The sequence below is a fragment of the Heterodontus francisci genome, chromosome 4 (genome assembly GCF_036365525.1).
Source record: "Heterodontus francisci isolate sHetFra1 chromosome 4, sHetFra1.hap1, whole genome shotgun sequence".
NCBI lineage: Eukaryota > Metazoa > Chordata > Chondrichthyes > Heterodontiformes > Heterodontidae > Heterodontus > Heterodontus francisci.
Window position 1 is genome coordinate 53,780,321 of NC_090374.1, and position 20,292 is coordinate 53,800,612.

Sequence of the window (20,292 nt, forward strand, 5' to 3'; positions counted from 1 at the left end):
CAGACCTCCATGGAAAATTCTACTACCCTCAACATCCATCCATAAATATTCAGCAGATTTGTGGATTCCTGTTTGATGAAAAGCACCGTTCTTCTAACATATTCTCTAGCATCTGTTACATGATATAGCTATAATTCTAACAAAACAAATGGTGTTGTTTTACTGCAGATTTGACACCAATAGTATTTTGGAACAATATGAGCAGAGAGGATTGAATTATCCTCTCCTGCTCACTGACCTCCAACTGCTGTTGACATTTCTTATGCCAGCAAAGCGCTGATGTGACAGGCCATTCTTTCTCACTATTAAAAACCTAAACGTGATTCCCATAGACTTCCTGGGGTCTTTTTAAGTTGGGTTCCATTTCGTGCAGTTGTACCAGATCTGTTGTGATGCCAAATCAGTCTGAAAACTATCTCCTGCAGATGGTCTCAATGGTAAAGTGGCAATTGTCTTCTTTTCTTAGGCAGTCCCTCAGGACTGAGGATGATTTGCTTCCACTCCGGTTCAGTGAGTTCTAAGATGGCTAACGGGTCCAATGCGCAAACTGCAGACTCGACCACATGTGGTGCAAGTGGTGTTTAAAGAATTGGATAGGTGAGTTACTTAGGGGGCTGTGTGCTCCTTCTGCTGCCTGGACTTGGCTTCCATGTGCTGCCGTTGAAATCTCAAGGTGCCCGGTACCTTCCCGAATGCACCTTCTCCGCTTTGAGCGGTGAAGGGGCAGGGACTCCCATGAGTCGGTGGGTATGTTGGATTTCTTCAGGGTTGTCTTGAGACCTGTGAGGTTTTTGCCATGGCGAAGCTCAGAGTAGAGCAGTTGCTTTGGGAGCCTGAAATCACATGGCTCACCCAGCAAAGTTGGTTTTGGGTGATTAGCCGGGAATATTGGCTTGGGAGAGGATGCTGACATTAGACTACCTATCCTGCCAACAAATGTGAAGAATTTTGTGGAGACAGCGTTGGTGGTATTTCTCCAGTGCTTTGAGTGCTTGCTGTAGATTGTCCAAGTCTCCAAAGCATATAGGAGTGCAGCGATCACTGCTGCCTGGTACACCTTGATCTCAGTCCTGGGTTTGAGGTTCTGGTCCTTGAATACTCTCTTCCTCAGTCAGTTGAAGAGAGAGCTGGCACATTGAAGCCAGTGGTGGATTTTGTCATTTATGTCTGCCTTCGTTAAGAGGACAATCCTGAGATATGGAAAATGGTTCACATTTTCCAGGGTCTCGCCATGGATCCTGATTGATGGGGGATGATGTTGTACCGGCAATTATAGAGGTGAGTGCATTATACATCATGCACAACATTTTAGTTTATCAGGGGCTCAAGGGAATATTCCCTCCATTCCCCTCAAAAATGTTATTATTGATACATTACCTGGCATATTTCCCAGCATTTTGGAAGTAGACATTTTATACATATGTAAATATATTTGCTGATTTTTATACTAATGTTTATGAGAGAAAATACACCACAAGGCTGGGCAAAAAATAGCTGTATTGGTGAATCATATATATATATAGTGCTAATGTACTATTAACAGAATAACATACTTATTTCTTTGGTATACCATTATTCTTTTTTGAGCCTGGAAATTACTTTTGCTGGTATAAGTATAATATTCACTAGTGTGCTATTTTAAGAAAGGCATTAAGCTGAAGAATATGGTATTAATGGAAAGTGTTTTAATGATCAGTATGAGATATATCATAGACTGTTACAGTAAGGCCTTTGAGTAATATCAGCAAGTATTGCATCAAGGAGGGTTAAAGTGAGTGCTGTGGGGTGAATCAGAATCTTGGTGTACCACTATATCTTTTCATGCCTAGAAATTATTGGTGGTGGTATCAACGACAATAACAACTTGCATTTATATAGCCCTTTTAAACATCCCAATGCACATCACAGGAGTGTTATTGGACAAAATTGGACAGCAAGCCACATAAAGAGATACTACAACAGATGGCCAAAACCTAGGTTGGTTTTTAAGAGCAACTTAAAAGAGGAGAGAGCTTCGGAACTGTGGAGAGGTTTGGGGAGGGAATTCTGGAGCTTAAGGCCAAGACAGCTTAAAGCATGGCCATCAATGGGGCAGCGATTAAAATAGGGGTGCACAAAATGCCAGAATTGGAGGACCACAAAGACGTTGAACATTGGAAGGTTGAAGAAGGTTCAGTGATAGGGTGGAGGCATGAAGGGATTTGAACATAAGGATGAGAGTTTTAAATTTGAAGTGTTGCTGGATTACAAATCAATGTAGGTCAGCTTGCACAGAGATGATGGGTGAATGGGACTTGGTGTGAATTATGGTATGAGCAACTCAAGCTTGCAAGGGTGGAAGATGGGAGGTTGTCCAGGAAAGCATTGGAATAGTCGAATCTGAAGGTAACTTTCCTCCTTTCCTCCTTTAATCCACTCCTGAAAATCTACCTCTTTGACCAAGCTTTTGGTCATCAATCCTAACATCTCCTTATGTGGCTCAGTGTCAAGCTTTTGCTTTATAAAGTAACATGCACGCCACACAAGTGCCTGGCAATGATCATCTCCAACAAGAGAGAATCTAGCCATTTCCCCTTGACATTCAATGGCATTACCATTGCTGAATCAAAACTTAACTGGACCAGCCATATAAATACTGTGGCTAAAACAGCAGGTCAGAGGCTGGGAATTTTGCAAGGAATAACTCACCTCCTGTGTCCCCAAAGCCTGTCAACCATCTAAAAGGCACAAGTCAGGAGTGCAATGGAATACTCTCCACTTGCTTGGATGAGTGCAGCTCCAACAACACTCAAGAAATTTGGCACCACACAGGACAAAGCAGCCTGCTTGATCGGCACCCCATCCGCAAACATAAACATTCATTCCCTCCATCACCGGTGCACAGTTGCAGCAGTGTGTACCATCTACACGATGCACTGCAGCAACTCGCCAAGCCTCCTTCAACAGCACTTTTCAAACCCCTGATCTCCACCACCTAGAAGGCCGAGAAAAGCAGATACATGGGAACACCACCACCAGCAAGTTCCCCTCCAAGTCACACACCATCCTGACATGGAACTATATCACCGTTCCTTCATTGTTGCTGTGTTAAACATCTGGACCTCCCTTCCTAACAGCACTGTGGGTGTACTTACACCAGATGGACTGCAATGGTTCAAGAAGGCAGCTCACCTTTTCAAGGGCAATTAGGGATGGGCAACAAATGCTGACCTTGCCAACTTCCAAGTCAATGGGAAATAAAAACTGGTGCAGTGAAAAATCAGCTGCCCATCTTCTATGAGCCCATTTCATGTTGCTAGTGCACAGCTCAATTTCACCCCCAGTTGTTGTTATTGAAATAAATGCATGGATGAGAGTTTCAGTAGCAGATGAACTGAGGCAGGGGTGAAGACTGCCAATATTATGGAGGTGGATGTATGTATTCTTGGTGATAGAGAGGATCTGGGGTGGGAAGATCAGCTCAGACTCAAAAAGGGCACCAAAGTTGCAAACAGTCTGGTTCAGCCTGAGACAGTGGCCAGAAAAGGGGTTGGAATCAATGGCTAGGGAACGGAGTTAGATTCGGGCGGGGATTGGGGTTTGGGGGTGCGGTAGTGGTGGGAGGTGCAGAGACTATAGCTTCATCAGTCATTAATGCACATGCATTTTAAAAGATATAAGGAGTGAACTGAAGAATTCGACATTAAGTTTGAAAGAGATATAGTTGATTCTGAAACTAGGGTCTTATATCTCAACAAAGGAAACTATGAAGGTATGAGGAGCAAGTTGGCTATGGTGGATTGGGAAAATACATTAAAAGATTTGACAGTAGACAGGCAATGGCTAGTATTTAGGGAGGTATTACATGGTTCACAACAAATATACATTCCTCTAAGACACAAAAACCCAACAGGAAAGGTGAATCAACCGTGGCTAACAAAAGAAGTTAAAGATTGCATTAGGTCAAAGCAAGTGGCTTATAAGTTCACCAGAAAAAGTGGTAAGCCCAAGGATTGGCAGCAATTTAGAGTCCAACAAAGGAGAACCAAGAAACTGATAAAGAAAGGGAAAATAGATTATGAATGCAAACTAGACGGAAACATAAAGGCGGACTGTAAAAACTTCTTTAGGTATGTGAAAAGGAAAAGATTAGCAAGGATGAATGCGGGTCCATTGCAGGTGGAGACAGATGAGTTTATGGTGGAGAATGAGGAAATGGCGGAGAGACTAAACAATTACTTTGTGTCTGTCTTCATGGAGGAAGACACAGAAAAACTAGCATACCAACGGACGTGTAAACATGAGGAACTGAAAGTAATTAGTATCAATAAAGAGATATTACTCAAAAGATTAAAAGTTGATTGATCCCCTGGACCAGATGAGCTACATTCAGATTATTGAAGAAGGTGGCTATAGAGATAGTGGATGCATTGGTGGTTATATTTCAAAATTCTATTGATTCTGGAAGGGTTCCTGCAGACTGGAAAGTAGCAAATGTAACCCCACTATTTAAGAAAGGAATGAGAGAGAAAATGGAGAACTACAGACCTGTTAGTTTATCATCAGTAGTAGGGAAAATGTTAGAATCTATGATAAAAGATGAGATGATTGGACACTTGGAAAATAATGATATTAATGGGCAGAGTCAACATGGATTTGTGAAAGGGAAATCATGTTTGACAAACCTGTTGAAGTTTTTTGAGGATGTTATTTGTAGCATATATAAAGAAGAACCAGCGGATGTGGTGTATTTGGATTTTCAAAAGGCTTTTGATAAGATCCAACACAGGAAGTTATTAAGCAAAATTAGAGCATATGGGATTGGGAGTAATATATTGCAATGGATTGAAAATTGGTTAACAGACAGAAAGCAGAGAGTAGGAATAAACGGGTCATTCTCAGGATGGCAGGCTGTTACTAGTGGGGTACGGCAAGGATCAGTGCTTGGGCCATAGCTGTTCACAATCGATATAAATGATTTGAATATGGGGACCAACTATAATATTTCCAAATTTGTTGATAATACAAAGCTAGGAGGGTACGTAAGTTGTGAAGAGGATGCAAGGAGGCTTCAAGGGGATTTGGACAGGCTAAGTGAATGGGCAAGAACATGGCAAATGGAATATAATGTGAATAAGTGTGAAGCGATCCACTTTGGTAGAAAAAAACAGAAAGGCAGAGTATTTATAAAAAGGTGAGAGGTTGGGAAATGTTGATGTCCAAAGAGACCTGGGTGTCTTTGTTCGTGAGTCACTAAAAGCTAGTAAGCAGGTGCAGCAAGCAATTAGGAAGGCAAGTGGTATATTGGCCTTCATTGCAAGTGGATTTGAGTACAGGAGTAAAGATGTATTGCTTAAATTGTATAAATCCTTGGTGAGACTGCACCTGGAGTACTGTATACAGTTTAGGTTTCCTTATCTAAGGAAGGATATACTTGCCATAGAGGGAGTGTAATCCCTGGAATGGCAGGATTGTCCTATGAGGAGAGATTGAAGAAACTGGGCCTGTATTCTCTAGAGTTTCGAAGAATGAGAGATGATCTCATTGAAACTTACAAAATTCTTACAGGGTGTGATGGGGTAGATGTGGATAGGATAGGCTAGTGAGTCTAGAACAAGGGGACACAAGTGTCAGATAAGGGGCAGGCCATTTAAGACTGAGATGAGGAGGAATTTTTTTACTCAGAGGGTGGTGAATCTGTGGAATTCTCTCCACCAGAGGGGTGTGGAAGCTCAGTCATTGAGCATGTTCAAGACAAAAATTGATAGCTTTCTGAATACTAATGACATCAAAAGATATGGGGATAATGGGGGAAAATGGCGTAGAGGTAGATGAACAGCCATGATCAGTTTGAATGGCGGAGCAGGTTCAACGGGCCAAATGGCCTACTCCTGCTCCTATTTCCTATGATCCTATGATCACAGAGCCATTAAAACAAGACTAGCCAGAGTGATATGTATATGTGATAGCATACAGCAGGTGAGGCTCACTTAGAGTCATAGAAACATCGAAACATAGAAAATAGGAGCAGGAGTAGGCCATTTGGCCTTCGAGCCTGCTCCACCATTCATTATATCATGGCTGATCATCCAACTCAGTAGACTGTTCCGGCTTTCACCCCAAACCCTTTGATCCTTTTAAACCCAAGAGCTATATCTAACTCCTTCTTGTAAACGTACAATGGCCTCAACTGCTTTCTGTGGTAGCGAATTCCACAGGCTCACCACTCACTGGGTGAAGAAAATTTTCCTCAGTCCTGAAAGGTTTACCCCGTATCCTTAGACTATGACCCCTGGTTCTGGACTCCCCCCCATTGGGAACATCCTTCCTGCAACTACCCTGTCAAGTCCTGTTCGAATTTTATAGGTTTCTATGAGATCCCCCCTCACTCTTCTGAAGTCCAGCGAATATAATCCTAACTGACTCAATCTGTCCTCATATGTCAGTCCCGCCATCCCAGGAATCAGTCTGGTAAACCTTCGCTGCACTCCCTCTATAGCAAGAACATCCTTCCACAGATAAGGAGACCAAAACTGCACACAATATTCCTGGTGTGGCCTCACCAAGGCCCTGTATAATTGCAGTAAGATATCCCTGCTTCTGTACTCGAATCCTCTCGCTATGAAGGCCAACATACCATTTGCCTTTTTTACCGCCTGTTGCACCTGCATGCTTACCTTCAGCGTTTGGTGTACGAGAACACTCAGGTCTCGTTGCATATTCCCCTCTCTCAGTTTATAGCCATTCAGATAATAATCTGCCTTCCTGTTTTTGTAACCAAAGTGGATAACCTCACATTTATTACATTTAGTTCCCTCATCTAAATCATTAATGTATATTGTGAATAGCTGGGGTCCTAGCACCAATCCCTGTGGTACCTCACTAGTCACTACCTGTCATTCAGAAAAAGACCCATTTATCCCTACTCTTTGTTTCCTGTCTGCCAACCAATTTTCTATCCATCGCAATACACTACCCCCAATCCCATGCGCTTTAATTTTACACGCTAATTTCTTATGTGGAACTTTGTCGAAAGCCTTCTGAAGTCCAAATAAACCACATCCACTGGCTCCCTGTCATCAACTCTACTAGTTATATCCTTGAAGAAATCTCGCAGATTTGTCAAGCATGATTTCCCTTTCGTAAATCCATGATGACTCTGCCCAATTCTACCACTGTTCTCCAAGTGCTCTGCTATAAAATCTTTGATAATGGACTCTAGAATTTTCCCCACCACCAACTGATACTGATTTCCCCACTACCAGTCAAGCTGACTGGTCTATAATTCCCTGCTTTCTCTCTACCTCCCTTAAATAGTGTGGTTACATTAACTATCGTCCAATCTGTAGGAACTGGTCCAGAGTCTATAGAATCTTGGAAGATGACCACCAATGCATCCACTATTTCTAGGGCCACTTCCTTAAGTTCTCTGGGATGCATACCATCAGGCCCTGAGGATTTATTAGCCTTCAATCCCATCAATTTCCCCAACACCATTTCTCTACTAATATTGATTTCTTTCAGTTCCTCTCTCTCATTAAGCCCTGTGTTCCCCAACATTTCTGGTATGATATTTGTGTCCTCCTTTGTGAAGACAGAACCAAAGTATGCATTTAGTTGTTCCCCATAATAAATTCCCTGTTTCTGACTGTAAGGGACCTACATTTGTCTTCACCAATCTTTTTCTCTTCACATACCTATAGAAACTTTTACAGTCAGATTTTATGTTCCCCACAAGCTTACTCTAGTACTCTATTTTCCCCTTCTTAATCAATCCCTTGGTCCTCCTTTGCTGAATTCCAAACAGCTCCCAATCCTCAGGTCTGTTGTTTAGTTTAGTTTAGTTTAGTTTAGTTTAGAGATACAGCACTGAAACAGGCCCTTCGGCCCACCGAGTCTGTGCCGACCATCAGCCACCCATTTATACTAATCCTAGACTAATCCCATATTCCTACCACATCCCCACCTGTCCCTATATTTCCCTACCACCTACCTATACTAGGGGCAATTTATAATGGCCAATTAACCTATCAACCTGCAAGTCTTTGGCATGTGGGAGGAAACCGGAGCACCCGGAGGAAACCCACGCAGACACAGGGAGAACTTGCAAACTCCACACAGGCAGTAGCCGGAATTGAACCCGGGTCGCTGGAGCTGTGAGGCTGCGGTGCTAACCACTGCGCCACTATGCCGCCCCAACATGGCAAATGTATATGCCTCTTCCTTGGATCTAATGCTATCTCTAATTTCCCTTGTAAGCCATGGTTTGGCTACCTTTCCCATTTTTCTTTTGTGCCAGACAGGAATAAACAATTGTTGCAGTTCATCCATGCGCTCTTTAAATGTTTGCCATTGCCTTTCCACTGTCATCCCTTTAAGTAACGTTTCCCAATCTGTCATGGCCAACTCGCGCCTCATACCTTCATAGTTTCCTTTACTAAGATTCAGGACCCTTGTCTCAGAATCAACTACGTCATTCTCCATCTTGATGAAGAATTCTATCATGTTATGGTCGCTCGTCCCCAAGGGGTCTCGCACAACTAGATTGTCAATTATTCCTCTCTGATTACACAATACCCAGTCTAGGATGGCCTGTTCTCTAGTTGGTTCCTCACCGTATTGGCCCAGAAAACTATCCCATATACACTCCAAGAATTCCTCCTCTATGGTATTGTGACTAATCTGATTTGCCCAATCTATATGCAGATTCAAGTCACCCATAATTACAGATGTTCCTTTATCATATGCATCTGTAATTTCCTGTTTAATGCCATTTCCAACATCACCACTACAGTTTGGGGGTCTATATACAATCCCCACTAATGATTTTTGCCCCTTAGTGTTTCTCAGCTCTACCCATACAGACTCCATATCGTCAGAGCAAATATCTTTCCTCATTATTGCGTTAATTTCCTTTTTTACCAGCAATGCAACTCCACCGCCTTTTGCTTTTTGTCTGTCCTTCCTAAATACTGAATATCCCTGGATGTTCATTTCCCATCCCTGGTCGCCTTGCAGCCATGTCTCCGTAATCCCGACTACATCATACCCGTTTACATCTATTTGCGCCATTAATTCATCCATTTTATTGCAAATGCTCCGTGCGTTAAGGCACAAAGCCTTAAGGCTTGTCTTTTTAACATTACTTGTCCTCTTCCCAATATTTTTCACTGTGTGTCCCTGTTTGATTCTGGCCCTTGATTTCTCTGCCTATCACTTCTCTTATTCCCCTTACTATCTTTTGTTCTTGTCTTTGATCCCCCCTCCTCTGACTCCTTGCAAAGGTTCCCATCCCCTGTCATTTTAGTTTATACCCTCCCCAACCACTCTAACAAATACTCCCCCTAGGACATCAGTCCCAGTCCTGCCCAGGTGTAACCCGTCCAGTTTGTACTGGCCCGACCTCCCCCAGAACCGGTCCCGATGCCCCAGGAATCTAAAACCCTCCCCCTCACACCATCTCTTAGTCATAGAGTCATAGAATGATTACAGCACAGACAGAGGGCATTCAATCTGTCATGTCAGTGCTGGCTCTCTTCAAGAACAACTCATCTAATCCCACTCCCTGCTTTTTCCCCATAGCCCTGCAATTTTTTTCTCATCAAATAGTTTTCCAATTCTCTTATGAAAGCCTGGATTGAATATGCCTCCATCATACTCTCTAGCAGTGTATTCCAGATCCTAACCACTCACTAAGTAGAACAAAGTTCTTCCTCATGTTGCTTCTTTTGCCAATCACCACAAATCGGTGTCCTCTGGTTCTCGACCTTTGCACCAACAGGAACAGTTTCTCCCTACTTACTCTGTTCATGATTTTGAGCATCTTTATCAAATCTCCTCTCCACCTTCTCTTCTCTAAGGATAAAAAGCCAAGCTTCTCCAATCTATCCACGTAACTAAAATTCCTCATCCTTGGAACCAGTCTCATGAATCTTTTCTGCAACATCTCTAATGCCTTCCTAAAGGATGATGCCCAGAACTGGATACAACACTCCAGTTGAGGCCGAACTAGGTTTTATACAGGTTCATGAGAACTTCCTTGCTTTTGTACTCTATGCCCCTATTTATAAAGCCCACGATCCCATATGCTTGATTAACCGCTTTCTCAATCTTCCTTGCCACCTTCAATGAATTGTGCATGTATGGTGAACAGTCAGAGGTTGTGGTACACATTGGTACCAATGGCATGGGTAAAAAGGAGGATGAGGTCCTGAAACAAGAATTTAGGGAACTAGGTAGCAGATTAAAAAGCAGGACCTCAAAGGTTGTAATCTCTGGATTACTCCTGGTGCCACGTACTAGTGAGTATAGGAACAGAAGGATAGAGCAGATGAATGCATGGCTGAAGAGATGGTGCAGGAGGGAGGGTGTTAGTTTCCTGGATCACTGGGTCTGTTTCTGGCAAAGGTGGGACCTGTGCAAGTTGGACAGGTTGCACCTGAACTGGAACGGGACCAACATCCTTGCTGGGAGGTTTGCTAGTGCTGTTGGGGGGAGGTTTAAACTAATTTGGCAGGGGAATGGGATACAGAGTGGCGGTACAGTAGGGGGTGATGCTCAGTCAAACATAGAAGAGAAACTGAGTCAGTCTGGAAGGCAGAGCAAATACAGACCTGTTAAGGCACAAGTGAAAAATGCAAGGCTAGATTGCATCTATTTTAATGTAAGGAGTCTTACTAGTGAGACAGATGAATTGAGGGCGTTGATTAGCACATGGGATTATGATATTGTTGCTATCACAGAGACATGGTTGAGGGAGGGGCAAGTCTGGCAGCTCAATATTCCAGGGCATAGAATCTTCAGGCGTGACAGGGGAGGGGATAAAAGAGGAGGTGGCATTGCACTGTTGATCAAGGAGTCAATTATTGCAGTAAGGAGAGATGATATCTTAGAAGGTTCTTCAAATTAGGCCATATGGGTAGAACTTAAAAACATAAAGGGGTCAATCACTTGGCTGGGAGTGTACTATAGGCCTCCAAACAGTCAGGGAGAGATAGAGGAGCAGTTATGTAGGCAAATCTCAGAGAGGCGTAAAAATAATAGGGTAATAATAGTAGGGGATTTCAACTTACCTAATATCAACTGGGATAGTCTTAGTGTAAAAGGCTTAAAGGGGGCGGAATTCTTAAAGTGCATACAGGAGAGCTTTTTGAGCCAGTACGTAGAAAGGCCTACAGGAGAAGGGGCAGTACTGGACCTAATCCTAGGGAATCAGGCTGGACAAGTGGTAGAAGTGTGAATGGGGGAGCATTTCGGGGATAGTTACCACTACTCTGTAAGATTTAAGATAGTTTTGGAAAAGGGCAAAGACAGGCCGGAAATAAAGGTACTGAATTGGGGGAAGGCCGATTTCAATATGATAAAACAGGATCTGGCCAAAGTGGACTGGGAGCAGCAACTTGTAGGAAAGTCTACATCAGACCAGTGGGAGTCATTCAAAGAGGAAATAGTGAGGGTTCAGAGCCAACATGCACCCGCTAAGGTGAAGGATAGGACCAACAAGTCCAGGGAACCCTGGATATCAAGGGATATAGAGGATTGGATCAGGAAAAAAAAAGGAGGCTTATGGCAGATTCGGAGTGCTGAAAACAGCGGAGGCACTAGAGGAGTATGCAAAATGTAGGGGGTACTAAAAAAAGTAATTAGGAGAGCAAAGAGGGGACAAGAATGATGTAGGTGCAGAGATCAGGAAGGGGGATTGTGATATACTTGAACAAATTAGCATTGAAAGGGAGGAAGTATTCGCTGTTTTAGCAGGCTTAAAAGTGGATAAATCCCCAGGCCCAGATGAGATGTATCCCAGGCTGTTATGAGAGGCAAGGGAGGAGATAGCAGGGGCTCTGACACAAATTTTCAAATGCTCTCTGGCCACAGGAGAGGTACCAGAGGACTGGAGTACTGTGAATGTGGTGCCATTATTCAAGAAGTGTAGCTGGAATAAACCAGGTAATTACAGGCCGGTGAGTCTAACATCAGTGGTAGGGAAAATATTGGAAAAATTCTAAGGGACAGGATTAATTTCCACTTGGAGAGGCAGGGATTAATCAGGGACAGCCAGCATGGCTTTGTTAGGGGGAGATCGGGTCTAACTAACTTGATTGAATTTTTCGAGGGGTGACTAGATGTGTAGATGATGGTAAAGCAGTTTATGTAGCCTACATGGACTTCAGTAAGGCTTTTGATAAGATACCGCATGGGTGATTGGTTAAGAAGGTAAGAGCTCATGGGATCCAGGGCAATTTGGCAAAGTGGATCCAAAATTGGCTTAGTGGCAGGAGGCAGAGGGTGATAGTTGAGGGTTGTTTCTGCAAGTGGAAGCCTGTGACCAGTGGTGTTCTGCAGGGATCGGTGCTGGGACCCTTGCTGTTTGTAGTGTACATTAATGATTTAGACGTGAATATAGGAGGCATGATACGTAAGTTCACAGATGACACGAAAATTGGTGGTGTCGTAAATAGTGAGGAGGGAAGCCTTAGATTACAAGATGATATAGATAGGCTGGTAAGATGGGCAGAGCAGTGGCAAATGGAATTTAATCCTGAGAAGTGTGAGGTGATGCATTTTGGGGGGAATTACAAGGTAAAGGAATATACAATGGATGGTAGGACCCTAGGAAGTACAGAAGGTCAGAGGGACCTTGGTGTACTTGTCCATAGATCACTGAAGCCAGCAGCACAGGTAGATAAGGTGGTTAGGAAGGCATATGGGATACTTGCCTTTATCAGCCGAGGCACAGAATATAAGAGCAGGGAGGTTATGATGGAGCTGTATAAAACGCTAGTTAGGCCACAGCTGGAGTAATGTGTACAGTTCTGGACACCACACTGTAGGAAGGATGTGATTGCACTGGAGAGGGTGCAGAGGAGATTCACGAGGATGTTGCCTGGGCTGGAGCATTTCAGCTATGAAGAGAGACTGAAAAGGCTAGGGTTGTTTTCCTTAGAGCAGAGAAGGCTGAGGGGGGACATGATTGAGGTATACAAAATTATGAGGGGCATTGATAGGTGAGATAGGAAGAAACTTTTTCCCTTAGCAGAGGGGTCAATAACCAGGGGGCATAAATTTAAGGTAAGGGGCAGAAGGTTTAGAGGGGATTTGAGGAAACATTTTTTCACCCAGACGGTGGTTGGAATATGGAACGCACTGCCTAAAGAGGTGGTGGAAGCAGGAACCCTCACAACATTTAAGAAGTATTTAGATGAGAACTTGAAACATCATAGCATACAAGGCTATGGGCCAAGTGCTGGAAAATGGGATTAGAATAGTTAGGTGCTTGATGGCTAGCATGGACACGATGGGCCGAAGGGCCGATTTCTGTGCTGTATAACTCTATAACTCTCTGTATACCCCCAGATCACTCTGCTCCTGCACCTCCTTTAGAATTGTACCCTTTATTTTATGTTGCCTTTCCTCATTCTTCCTACCAAAATGAATCACTTTACACTTCCCTGCATTAAATTTCATCTGACACTTGTCTGTCCATTTCACCAGCCTGTCTATGTCCTCTTGATGTTTATCCACCATCCTCATCACAGCTCACAATACTTCCAAGTTTGGTGGTCATCTGCAAATTTTGAAATTGTGCCTGTAGGCCCAAGTTTAGGTCATTAATATATATCAAAAAAACACTGACGCCTGGGGAACAACACTATGTACCTTTCTCCAATCCAAGAAAGAACAATTCACCACTACTCTGTTTCCTGTCACTCAGCCAACTTTGTATCCATGCTGTTATTGTCCCTTTTAATCCATGGGCTTTGACTTTGCTGACAAGCCTGGTATATGGCACCCTATCAAATGCCTTTTGGAAGTCCACCTACACCACATCAACCATCTTACCCTCATCAACTCTTTCTGTTACCTCATCAAAAAACTCAATGAAGTTAAACTCAATTTGCCTGTACCAAATCTGTGCTGGCTTTCCTTAATTAGTCCATATTTGTCCAAGTGACTGTTAAATTTGCCCCGAATTATCATTTCTGAAAGCTTCCCCACCACCAAACTTAAACTGACTCATCTGAAGTTGCTGGCCTTATCCTTACACCTTTTTTGAACAAGGATGTAGCATTTATAATTCTGCAGCCCTCTGGCACCCATATATATCGAAGGAGGATTGGAAGATTATGGCCAGTGACTGCAATTTCCACCCTTACTTCCCTCAGTATCGTTGGATGCATCTCATCCTGTCCTGGTGACTTATCAACTGTAAGTACAGGCAGCCTATCTAATACTTTCTCTTTATCAATTTTTAGCCTGTACTGTGCCTCAACCACCTCTTCTTTCATCAATAGTGGGGTAGCATCATCTTCCTTGGTAAACACAGATGCAAAATACTCATTCAGTACCTAGCCATGCCCCCTGCCTCCATGTGTAAATCCCTCTTTTTGTTCCTAATCGGCCCCACTTTACCTCCTTTTTACTATTTATATGCCTATAGAAGATTTTGGGATTTCCTTTTGTTAGCTGCCAGTCTCTTCTCATACTCTGTTTCTCATTTCTTTTTTCACTCCCTACCCCCCCCCCCCTCCCCCCTTATCTTCCTATAATCAGCCTGCTGCTCAATTGTATTATCCAACTGACATCTGTTATATGAAGCCTTTACTCTCTATCTCTTTCATCATCCAGGAAGCTGTGGACTTGTTTGTCCTACCTTTCCCCCTGGTGGGACAGAACCTCGACTGTATCTCCTCTTTAAAGGCAGCCCATTGTTCTGTTGCAATTTTGCCTGACAATCTCTGTTTTAAATTTATCTGAGCCAGATCAGTTCTCACCCCATTGAAGTTGGCCCTCCCCCCAATAATTATTTTTACTCCTTGTCCTTTTCCATAGGCAACGTAAACCTTATGTTACAATGATCCCCTAAACGTAAACGGCTGAAAGTTTATTTTAGTTTGTATGGCTGATGGAACCGAAAGACTATCTTTCTAAAGTTTATTTTAAGTAATCAACGTTTCCTCAAGGATACCGAAACAAATCAGTTGCATTAAAACAGCACAGAAACAGAAAAAGGAGCAAAGTACTGTGGATGCTGGAACTCTGAAATGAGAACTGAAAGTGCTAGAAATACTCAGCAGGTCTGGCAGCTTCCGTGGAGAGAGAAGTAGAGTTAACCTTTCAAGTCAGTGACCTTTCATCAGAAGGGTCGCAAACCTGAAACGTTAACAGAAAACGGACATTGAGATATACAGGGTGGGATAAGTAAAAATGAAGAAAGAAGATTTCCATTACTGTGCGCAGCTCGAAATAGACTCAAGGCAAACATTTTGTATCTTTTCCCGCTATGCAATAGAAGTAAAGTTCATTCCCGACATTTGTCTGCACAACGCTCATCTAAACATCATGGAAGTCTAAATACGTTTGATAATTTAGCCAGAATGTGCATCTTTCGTTAACAACGGCGGCTCCAGACAAGTTGATGCCCACACAGGCCCAACAATCTTGTTAAAAGTTTTCTAAATAGACCGCTGGTCCAATATGTGTGTATAATAACTTGTTTATCTTCGAGATCTGCAAATCATTAAGAAATGTCCTAACTATTGCACTCGCCACGCACAAACAAAACGAAAAGCATACAAGAGAACTGACACTGTGACCGTGATAGATGGCGCTCCGGAGCAGGAACCATTGGGTCATTGGACTGGAGGACATTCAGTGGAACTAAACAAGTAAAAGAGGTCAGTAAATGTGGTTTATGGAAAAGTACATGAAATTTCTTTTCGGGTCAGACATTTCAATTTATTTCGGCAAATTATAACAGAATAAGTCGCAATCTCATTGAAATAGGGTATAAGCATTAACACATAGCGCTCGATAAAGCTTATCATATATCTTACTAACTTGTTTTGTCAAAAGGACACGCCAAATCGTGCAGTTCGAACTCCCAATGAAATACCATTGAGACTTAAAATAGCAATTAAAATTGGTCAAAAATCGAATCTTTAAAAATCACAAATTATTTGAATTAGACAATTACACCTATGTTATGTAGGATCTTTTCAAATTCTTGCATTCTTTCCAGACCAGTGTGTCATCTTAACACAAGATTTAATTCAAAGATGAGTTTCTCTTTGATTTTGCCGAAACAGAGGAATACGGTATATTCCGTACAACGCACAATGTAGTGGATTCCATTCGTTCAGGGGGAAAATGAATGAGGTTCCCGTAACTCATCATGAAGAAAGAGACCTACCAAGCACCGGTAAAACGACAAATAATTTGATTTTACCAGAACAAACGCAAAATGGCAAAAAATATCACCACATCTCACATCAATCACCTACTGAAACGCAAAGAAATAAGACAGCATATTCCCAAACTCACTTAAACAATTCGCTACTGACGTACCATATCTTAAAATACAGCTTTTGAAAATCACTTCCTTACTGCTGTTCCCCCCCCCCCCCCCCCACCGGAGTTGAAGCCTTTTGCCTATTGCCAAATGAAACTTAAAAGAACAATATTTATGTTAACTTTGTATGAACCAGCTTCTATTAATCTTTTAGTCTAGCGTAATGAAGTTATGGAGAGTTGTGGTTCTTTTTCTCTCGAAAGAAAATCTGTCAACTTTCTCCCGACAAAGTCTCTTATTTTGAACTTTGAGCTCCGAGCTTAATTCACAAATTATTTTTATGCCGTGAATCTAATTCCTCCTAATACGACTCCGTGATCGTTTTCCAGTTTTTACTTATGTTAGTGTTGCTTTTGTAAAGCGGATTTTTTTGTTGTTGTATTTAACATGTCAGTTCTCACCTAACTTTATCTTTCAGTACAAACTATTGTCCAAGGCTTCTTATATGTTTATTTCTACCAAGCACTTATATCGCATAATTACAGTTTAAATGTTTCTTCCAGAGATACACTTTATATATTTTTCTGCTATAAATAACAATTCTTTTGTTTGAAACATCCATTCATTATTTCATTGACCTGTGTTTCCTGGATCTCCCTTTGTGCTCGAGATCGGGTAGCACAACATTTACAAATTAGATGGCAGAAGTCCAAACCTGGATAACAACACTATAATCAATTCAACAGTCTGCACTGTAATAGGAGCTACTTTAGTCAAATATATGAAATATATTTAGTACAAATAAAAAGCAGTGTTTGTTATTTCCATAATAATTTCAGAACATTTATTGACAGTTTTCCTTGCAAATTCTATTTACATCTATTCGTTTTGGAGAAAGTAAATGTCAGATAGTTAAAAGAAACATTTTTCAACAGGTTGATCTTCAATAGACTTAAAGTGAAATACGTGACAGGGATTGCTACATAGGACAGACTAACACAGGGTCGAATGCAGTGAATGACAAAAGCCGCTCTCATGTTTCCTTAGAACTCATTTTCTGCCATTCTCCCGTTAGTTTATAACCCCAGCTTATTGGGAGAAGACGATGGTGTACTTTTTTTTTATCAACATTTTGTTTTGTGAAATTATAAAATGTTAGTAATGAGACGTTAACTTATTTAAGACAAATTTCTCAGGCGTTATAAACAATACTCAGTTTGCTATCTCTCCAAGTTATTATTCACCGCACAGTTCCTGTTATTCCTCGCCAAGGTTAGGCTTGGTTTCAGAAAGTTCTGATTGTCTCTACCGTTCAGAATTTGTACGTTAAATGTAAATGTTGAATGTGCTCCAACTAAGTTTGCATGGAAATTCACAAAGTTGAAAAATTAATTAAAATTGAAGTTTGGAAAGGAAACTGTTACCTCGTGTGTTATGGCAAATCCCCCTTGGGACATTTCTTTTCTTTATATGTTGTACAAACTTCATAGAAAAAATGTAAAACGCGACAGTCGGCTTTAATAGACCGCCAGCCTAGTTACAAAATCCACTTAATTTCAGGCAAACTTCAAAGGTGACTGCAGCAATTAGGAATGCGCAATGTTTATATTCGCCACAGTTTCTCCGGGGACCTTAAAACTTTATTGTTAAAAGAAAAATGTTTCTTTCTGCGCAAATTGCAGCCGAGAAAGGAAACCCAAACGTTTGGTTTCATAGCTGCAATTTGCCGCCGGCCGCTCATTAAAATACTCCTGGATTCGGTTAAATTGATGAAACAATTGCTGCATTTATCATTACATCCTGTTAAAGTTTACATTCAATGAACTATATTTCCTCACGTAGACTTGGGGAAATATTCTAAACTACGTTTCTTTTATAGAGTTTTGTTTTTTAAAAGCAGAAATGCTGGATAAAGAAACCTTATGATAGTAAGTTTACAGATAGATAGGTAGATAGATAAAATGAACACTGAACACCTATTTCGATAGAGCTGGACGCACTGTCTATTAATTATTTATCGCATTATGCTGTTGAATATTCTGAAGGAGGAATGTGATAAGATTTTCTAATTCTGTGGTGACGTTTGGAGCCATGTGATCTCTGCTGTAATATAAGGCTCCAGAAAGACCCGCCCTCCTTCCTTTGCTTACAGTTTGTGTTTGAGATCTCGCCTTTTTGATGATTTTTACATTCCCTCAGAAAGGCTGAAAGAAGATCTATTTAAGTTTATTCGAGCCCCGATTGATCTGTGGAGCCGAGGCTATAAAGGAATTGAGAAAGTTGACAGGAGGGACAATTTCCTGTTTCAGCTGCTTTTTTTGCTTGGATTCCTTATGTGGGAAGCTGGTGGTGGGTTGCTGAGAATCGCCCAGAGCCTCTCAGATCAGCTCTTGAGCCCTTGGATCTGTTTGTATTATGACTTTGAGCTCTGAAATGTCCGATGCGTCCATCGTTTCAGAAGAGACCGACATAGATGTGGTGGGAGACGGAGCGGAAGGAGAGGAAGACGAGGCCCAGGGGGGCAGCTCTTTTGGAGAAGCGGTCAGCCAAATGCACTCTGAGATCTTAACGCCCCGATCGCCTTCTTGTGTGGATAGCTCATCGAACCGGGACCCTTACAAACCAGTCAGCAAAAACCCTCTGGTAAAACCTCCTTACTCTTACATAGCCTTAATTACAATGGCAATCCTCCAAAGTCCAAAAAAAAGATTGACTCTGAGTGAGATCTGTGAATTTATCAGTAATAGGTTCCCCTATTACAGAGAGAAGTTCCCCGCCTGGCAAAACTCCATTAGGCATAATTTATCCTTAAATGACTGTTTCGTAAAAATTCCCAGGGAGCCTGGTAATCCGGGCAAAGGCAACTACTGGACTCTGGATCCCGAATCTGCAGATATGTTTGACAATGGCAGCTTTTTACGGAGACGAAAACGGTTCAAAAGACAACAATCGGCGGATCTGCTCCGGGAGCACGGTAATTATATTCCTGCTTATGGTTACGGACCTTACGGCTGTGGATACGGGCTTCAGATCCAAGCTTACCACCCTCATTCTGCCGTTTTTGCCTTTCAGCATCCTTCAAGGCAGGCCCATTCCATCCCCCCGCCGTCCATGCTGCCCGCGAACGAACTAGCCAGGAATTCCTTCTACCCGCAGCTTAGCCCTACTCTCCCCTCAGTGCAATCTGTCAAACACAACACAACCATCTCAAGGTCCCCTTTCTCCATAGAAAATATCATAGGGGCCAACGCCAGTCCAGCCAGCTGCTCATCCCAGTCTCCAGCCGCTCCTCTATTATCATCAATACCTTCCTCTTCATCGACTCTACCAAGTCTGCACCAAGAGACTGTGATACAAAATGCAGGGAACTTTAATGGTAGGATTCCAAATGTTAACGGCTGTTAATAAAATATAATGCACGCCTATCTGAAGGTAGGATTATTTTTGTACATTTCCTATATCTCAACTGAATAGCCGACAGTCAAGAGTTCAGCAGACTTAAACCTGTATATATATTTATGTACATTTCCAGAGACTTGAGTTGGAATTCAGAAGTATCTGTAAAGCGTTATGTTAAGAGAAGAACCATGTTAACTGGGTACTATTTCTGAACTTATAGTGATGGTATGTATAGGGCATCTCAGGTGTAAAAATTCAACTTGACTCAAAAAATTAAATTGCCCATTGAAGGCAATGCAAAGTAAATCTCTTTTTGAACGACATGAGGCCATCTAATGGTTTATCGACCGCTCACTATGTACAGTATAAGAACTTTCTCTTTAAAGAATATAATGGGGGAAATAAAAAAAGACCAGATTTTTAAAGCTGTGAAACAGAAGATTCTGAAAAGCCTTTTTAGCTGATATTTTTTAACCTGTGTTTTGTATATGGATATTACGTTTTATAGACTCTGTACCTCTCTTAAGGCAAAATTGTTTAAGAAATAGATACTGGCGAACATTCTTGTATTATTTTAATGCAATATTTTCACACTTTTCTTAAAAAAATAAAATCTATAATTTAAA

General features: G+C 41.9%; 1 protein-coding gene across 1 annotated transcript; it reads left to right on the forward strand.

The window, feature by feature from the left end:
- Positions 1-18,427: 18,427 nt before the first annotated feature.
- On the forward strand, positions 18,428-19,503 carry foxd1 (forkhead box D1). Its single transcript, XM_068028819.1, has 2 exons — positions 18,428-19,241; positions 19,340-19,503. Exons 1-2 carry the CDS (start codon positions 18,683-18,685, stop codon positions 19,426-19,428), a joined length of 648 nt encoding a protein of 215 aa, XP_067884920.1. The 5' UTR covers positions 18,428-18,682; the 3' UTR covers positions 19,429-19,503.
- The last annotated feature ends 789 nt before the right edge of the window (positions 19,504-20,292 follow it).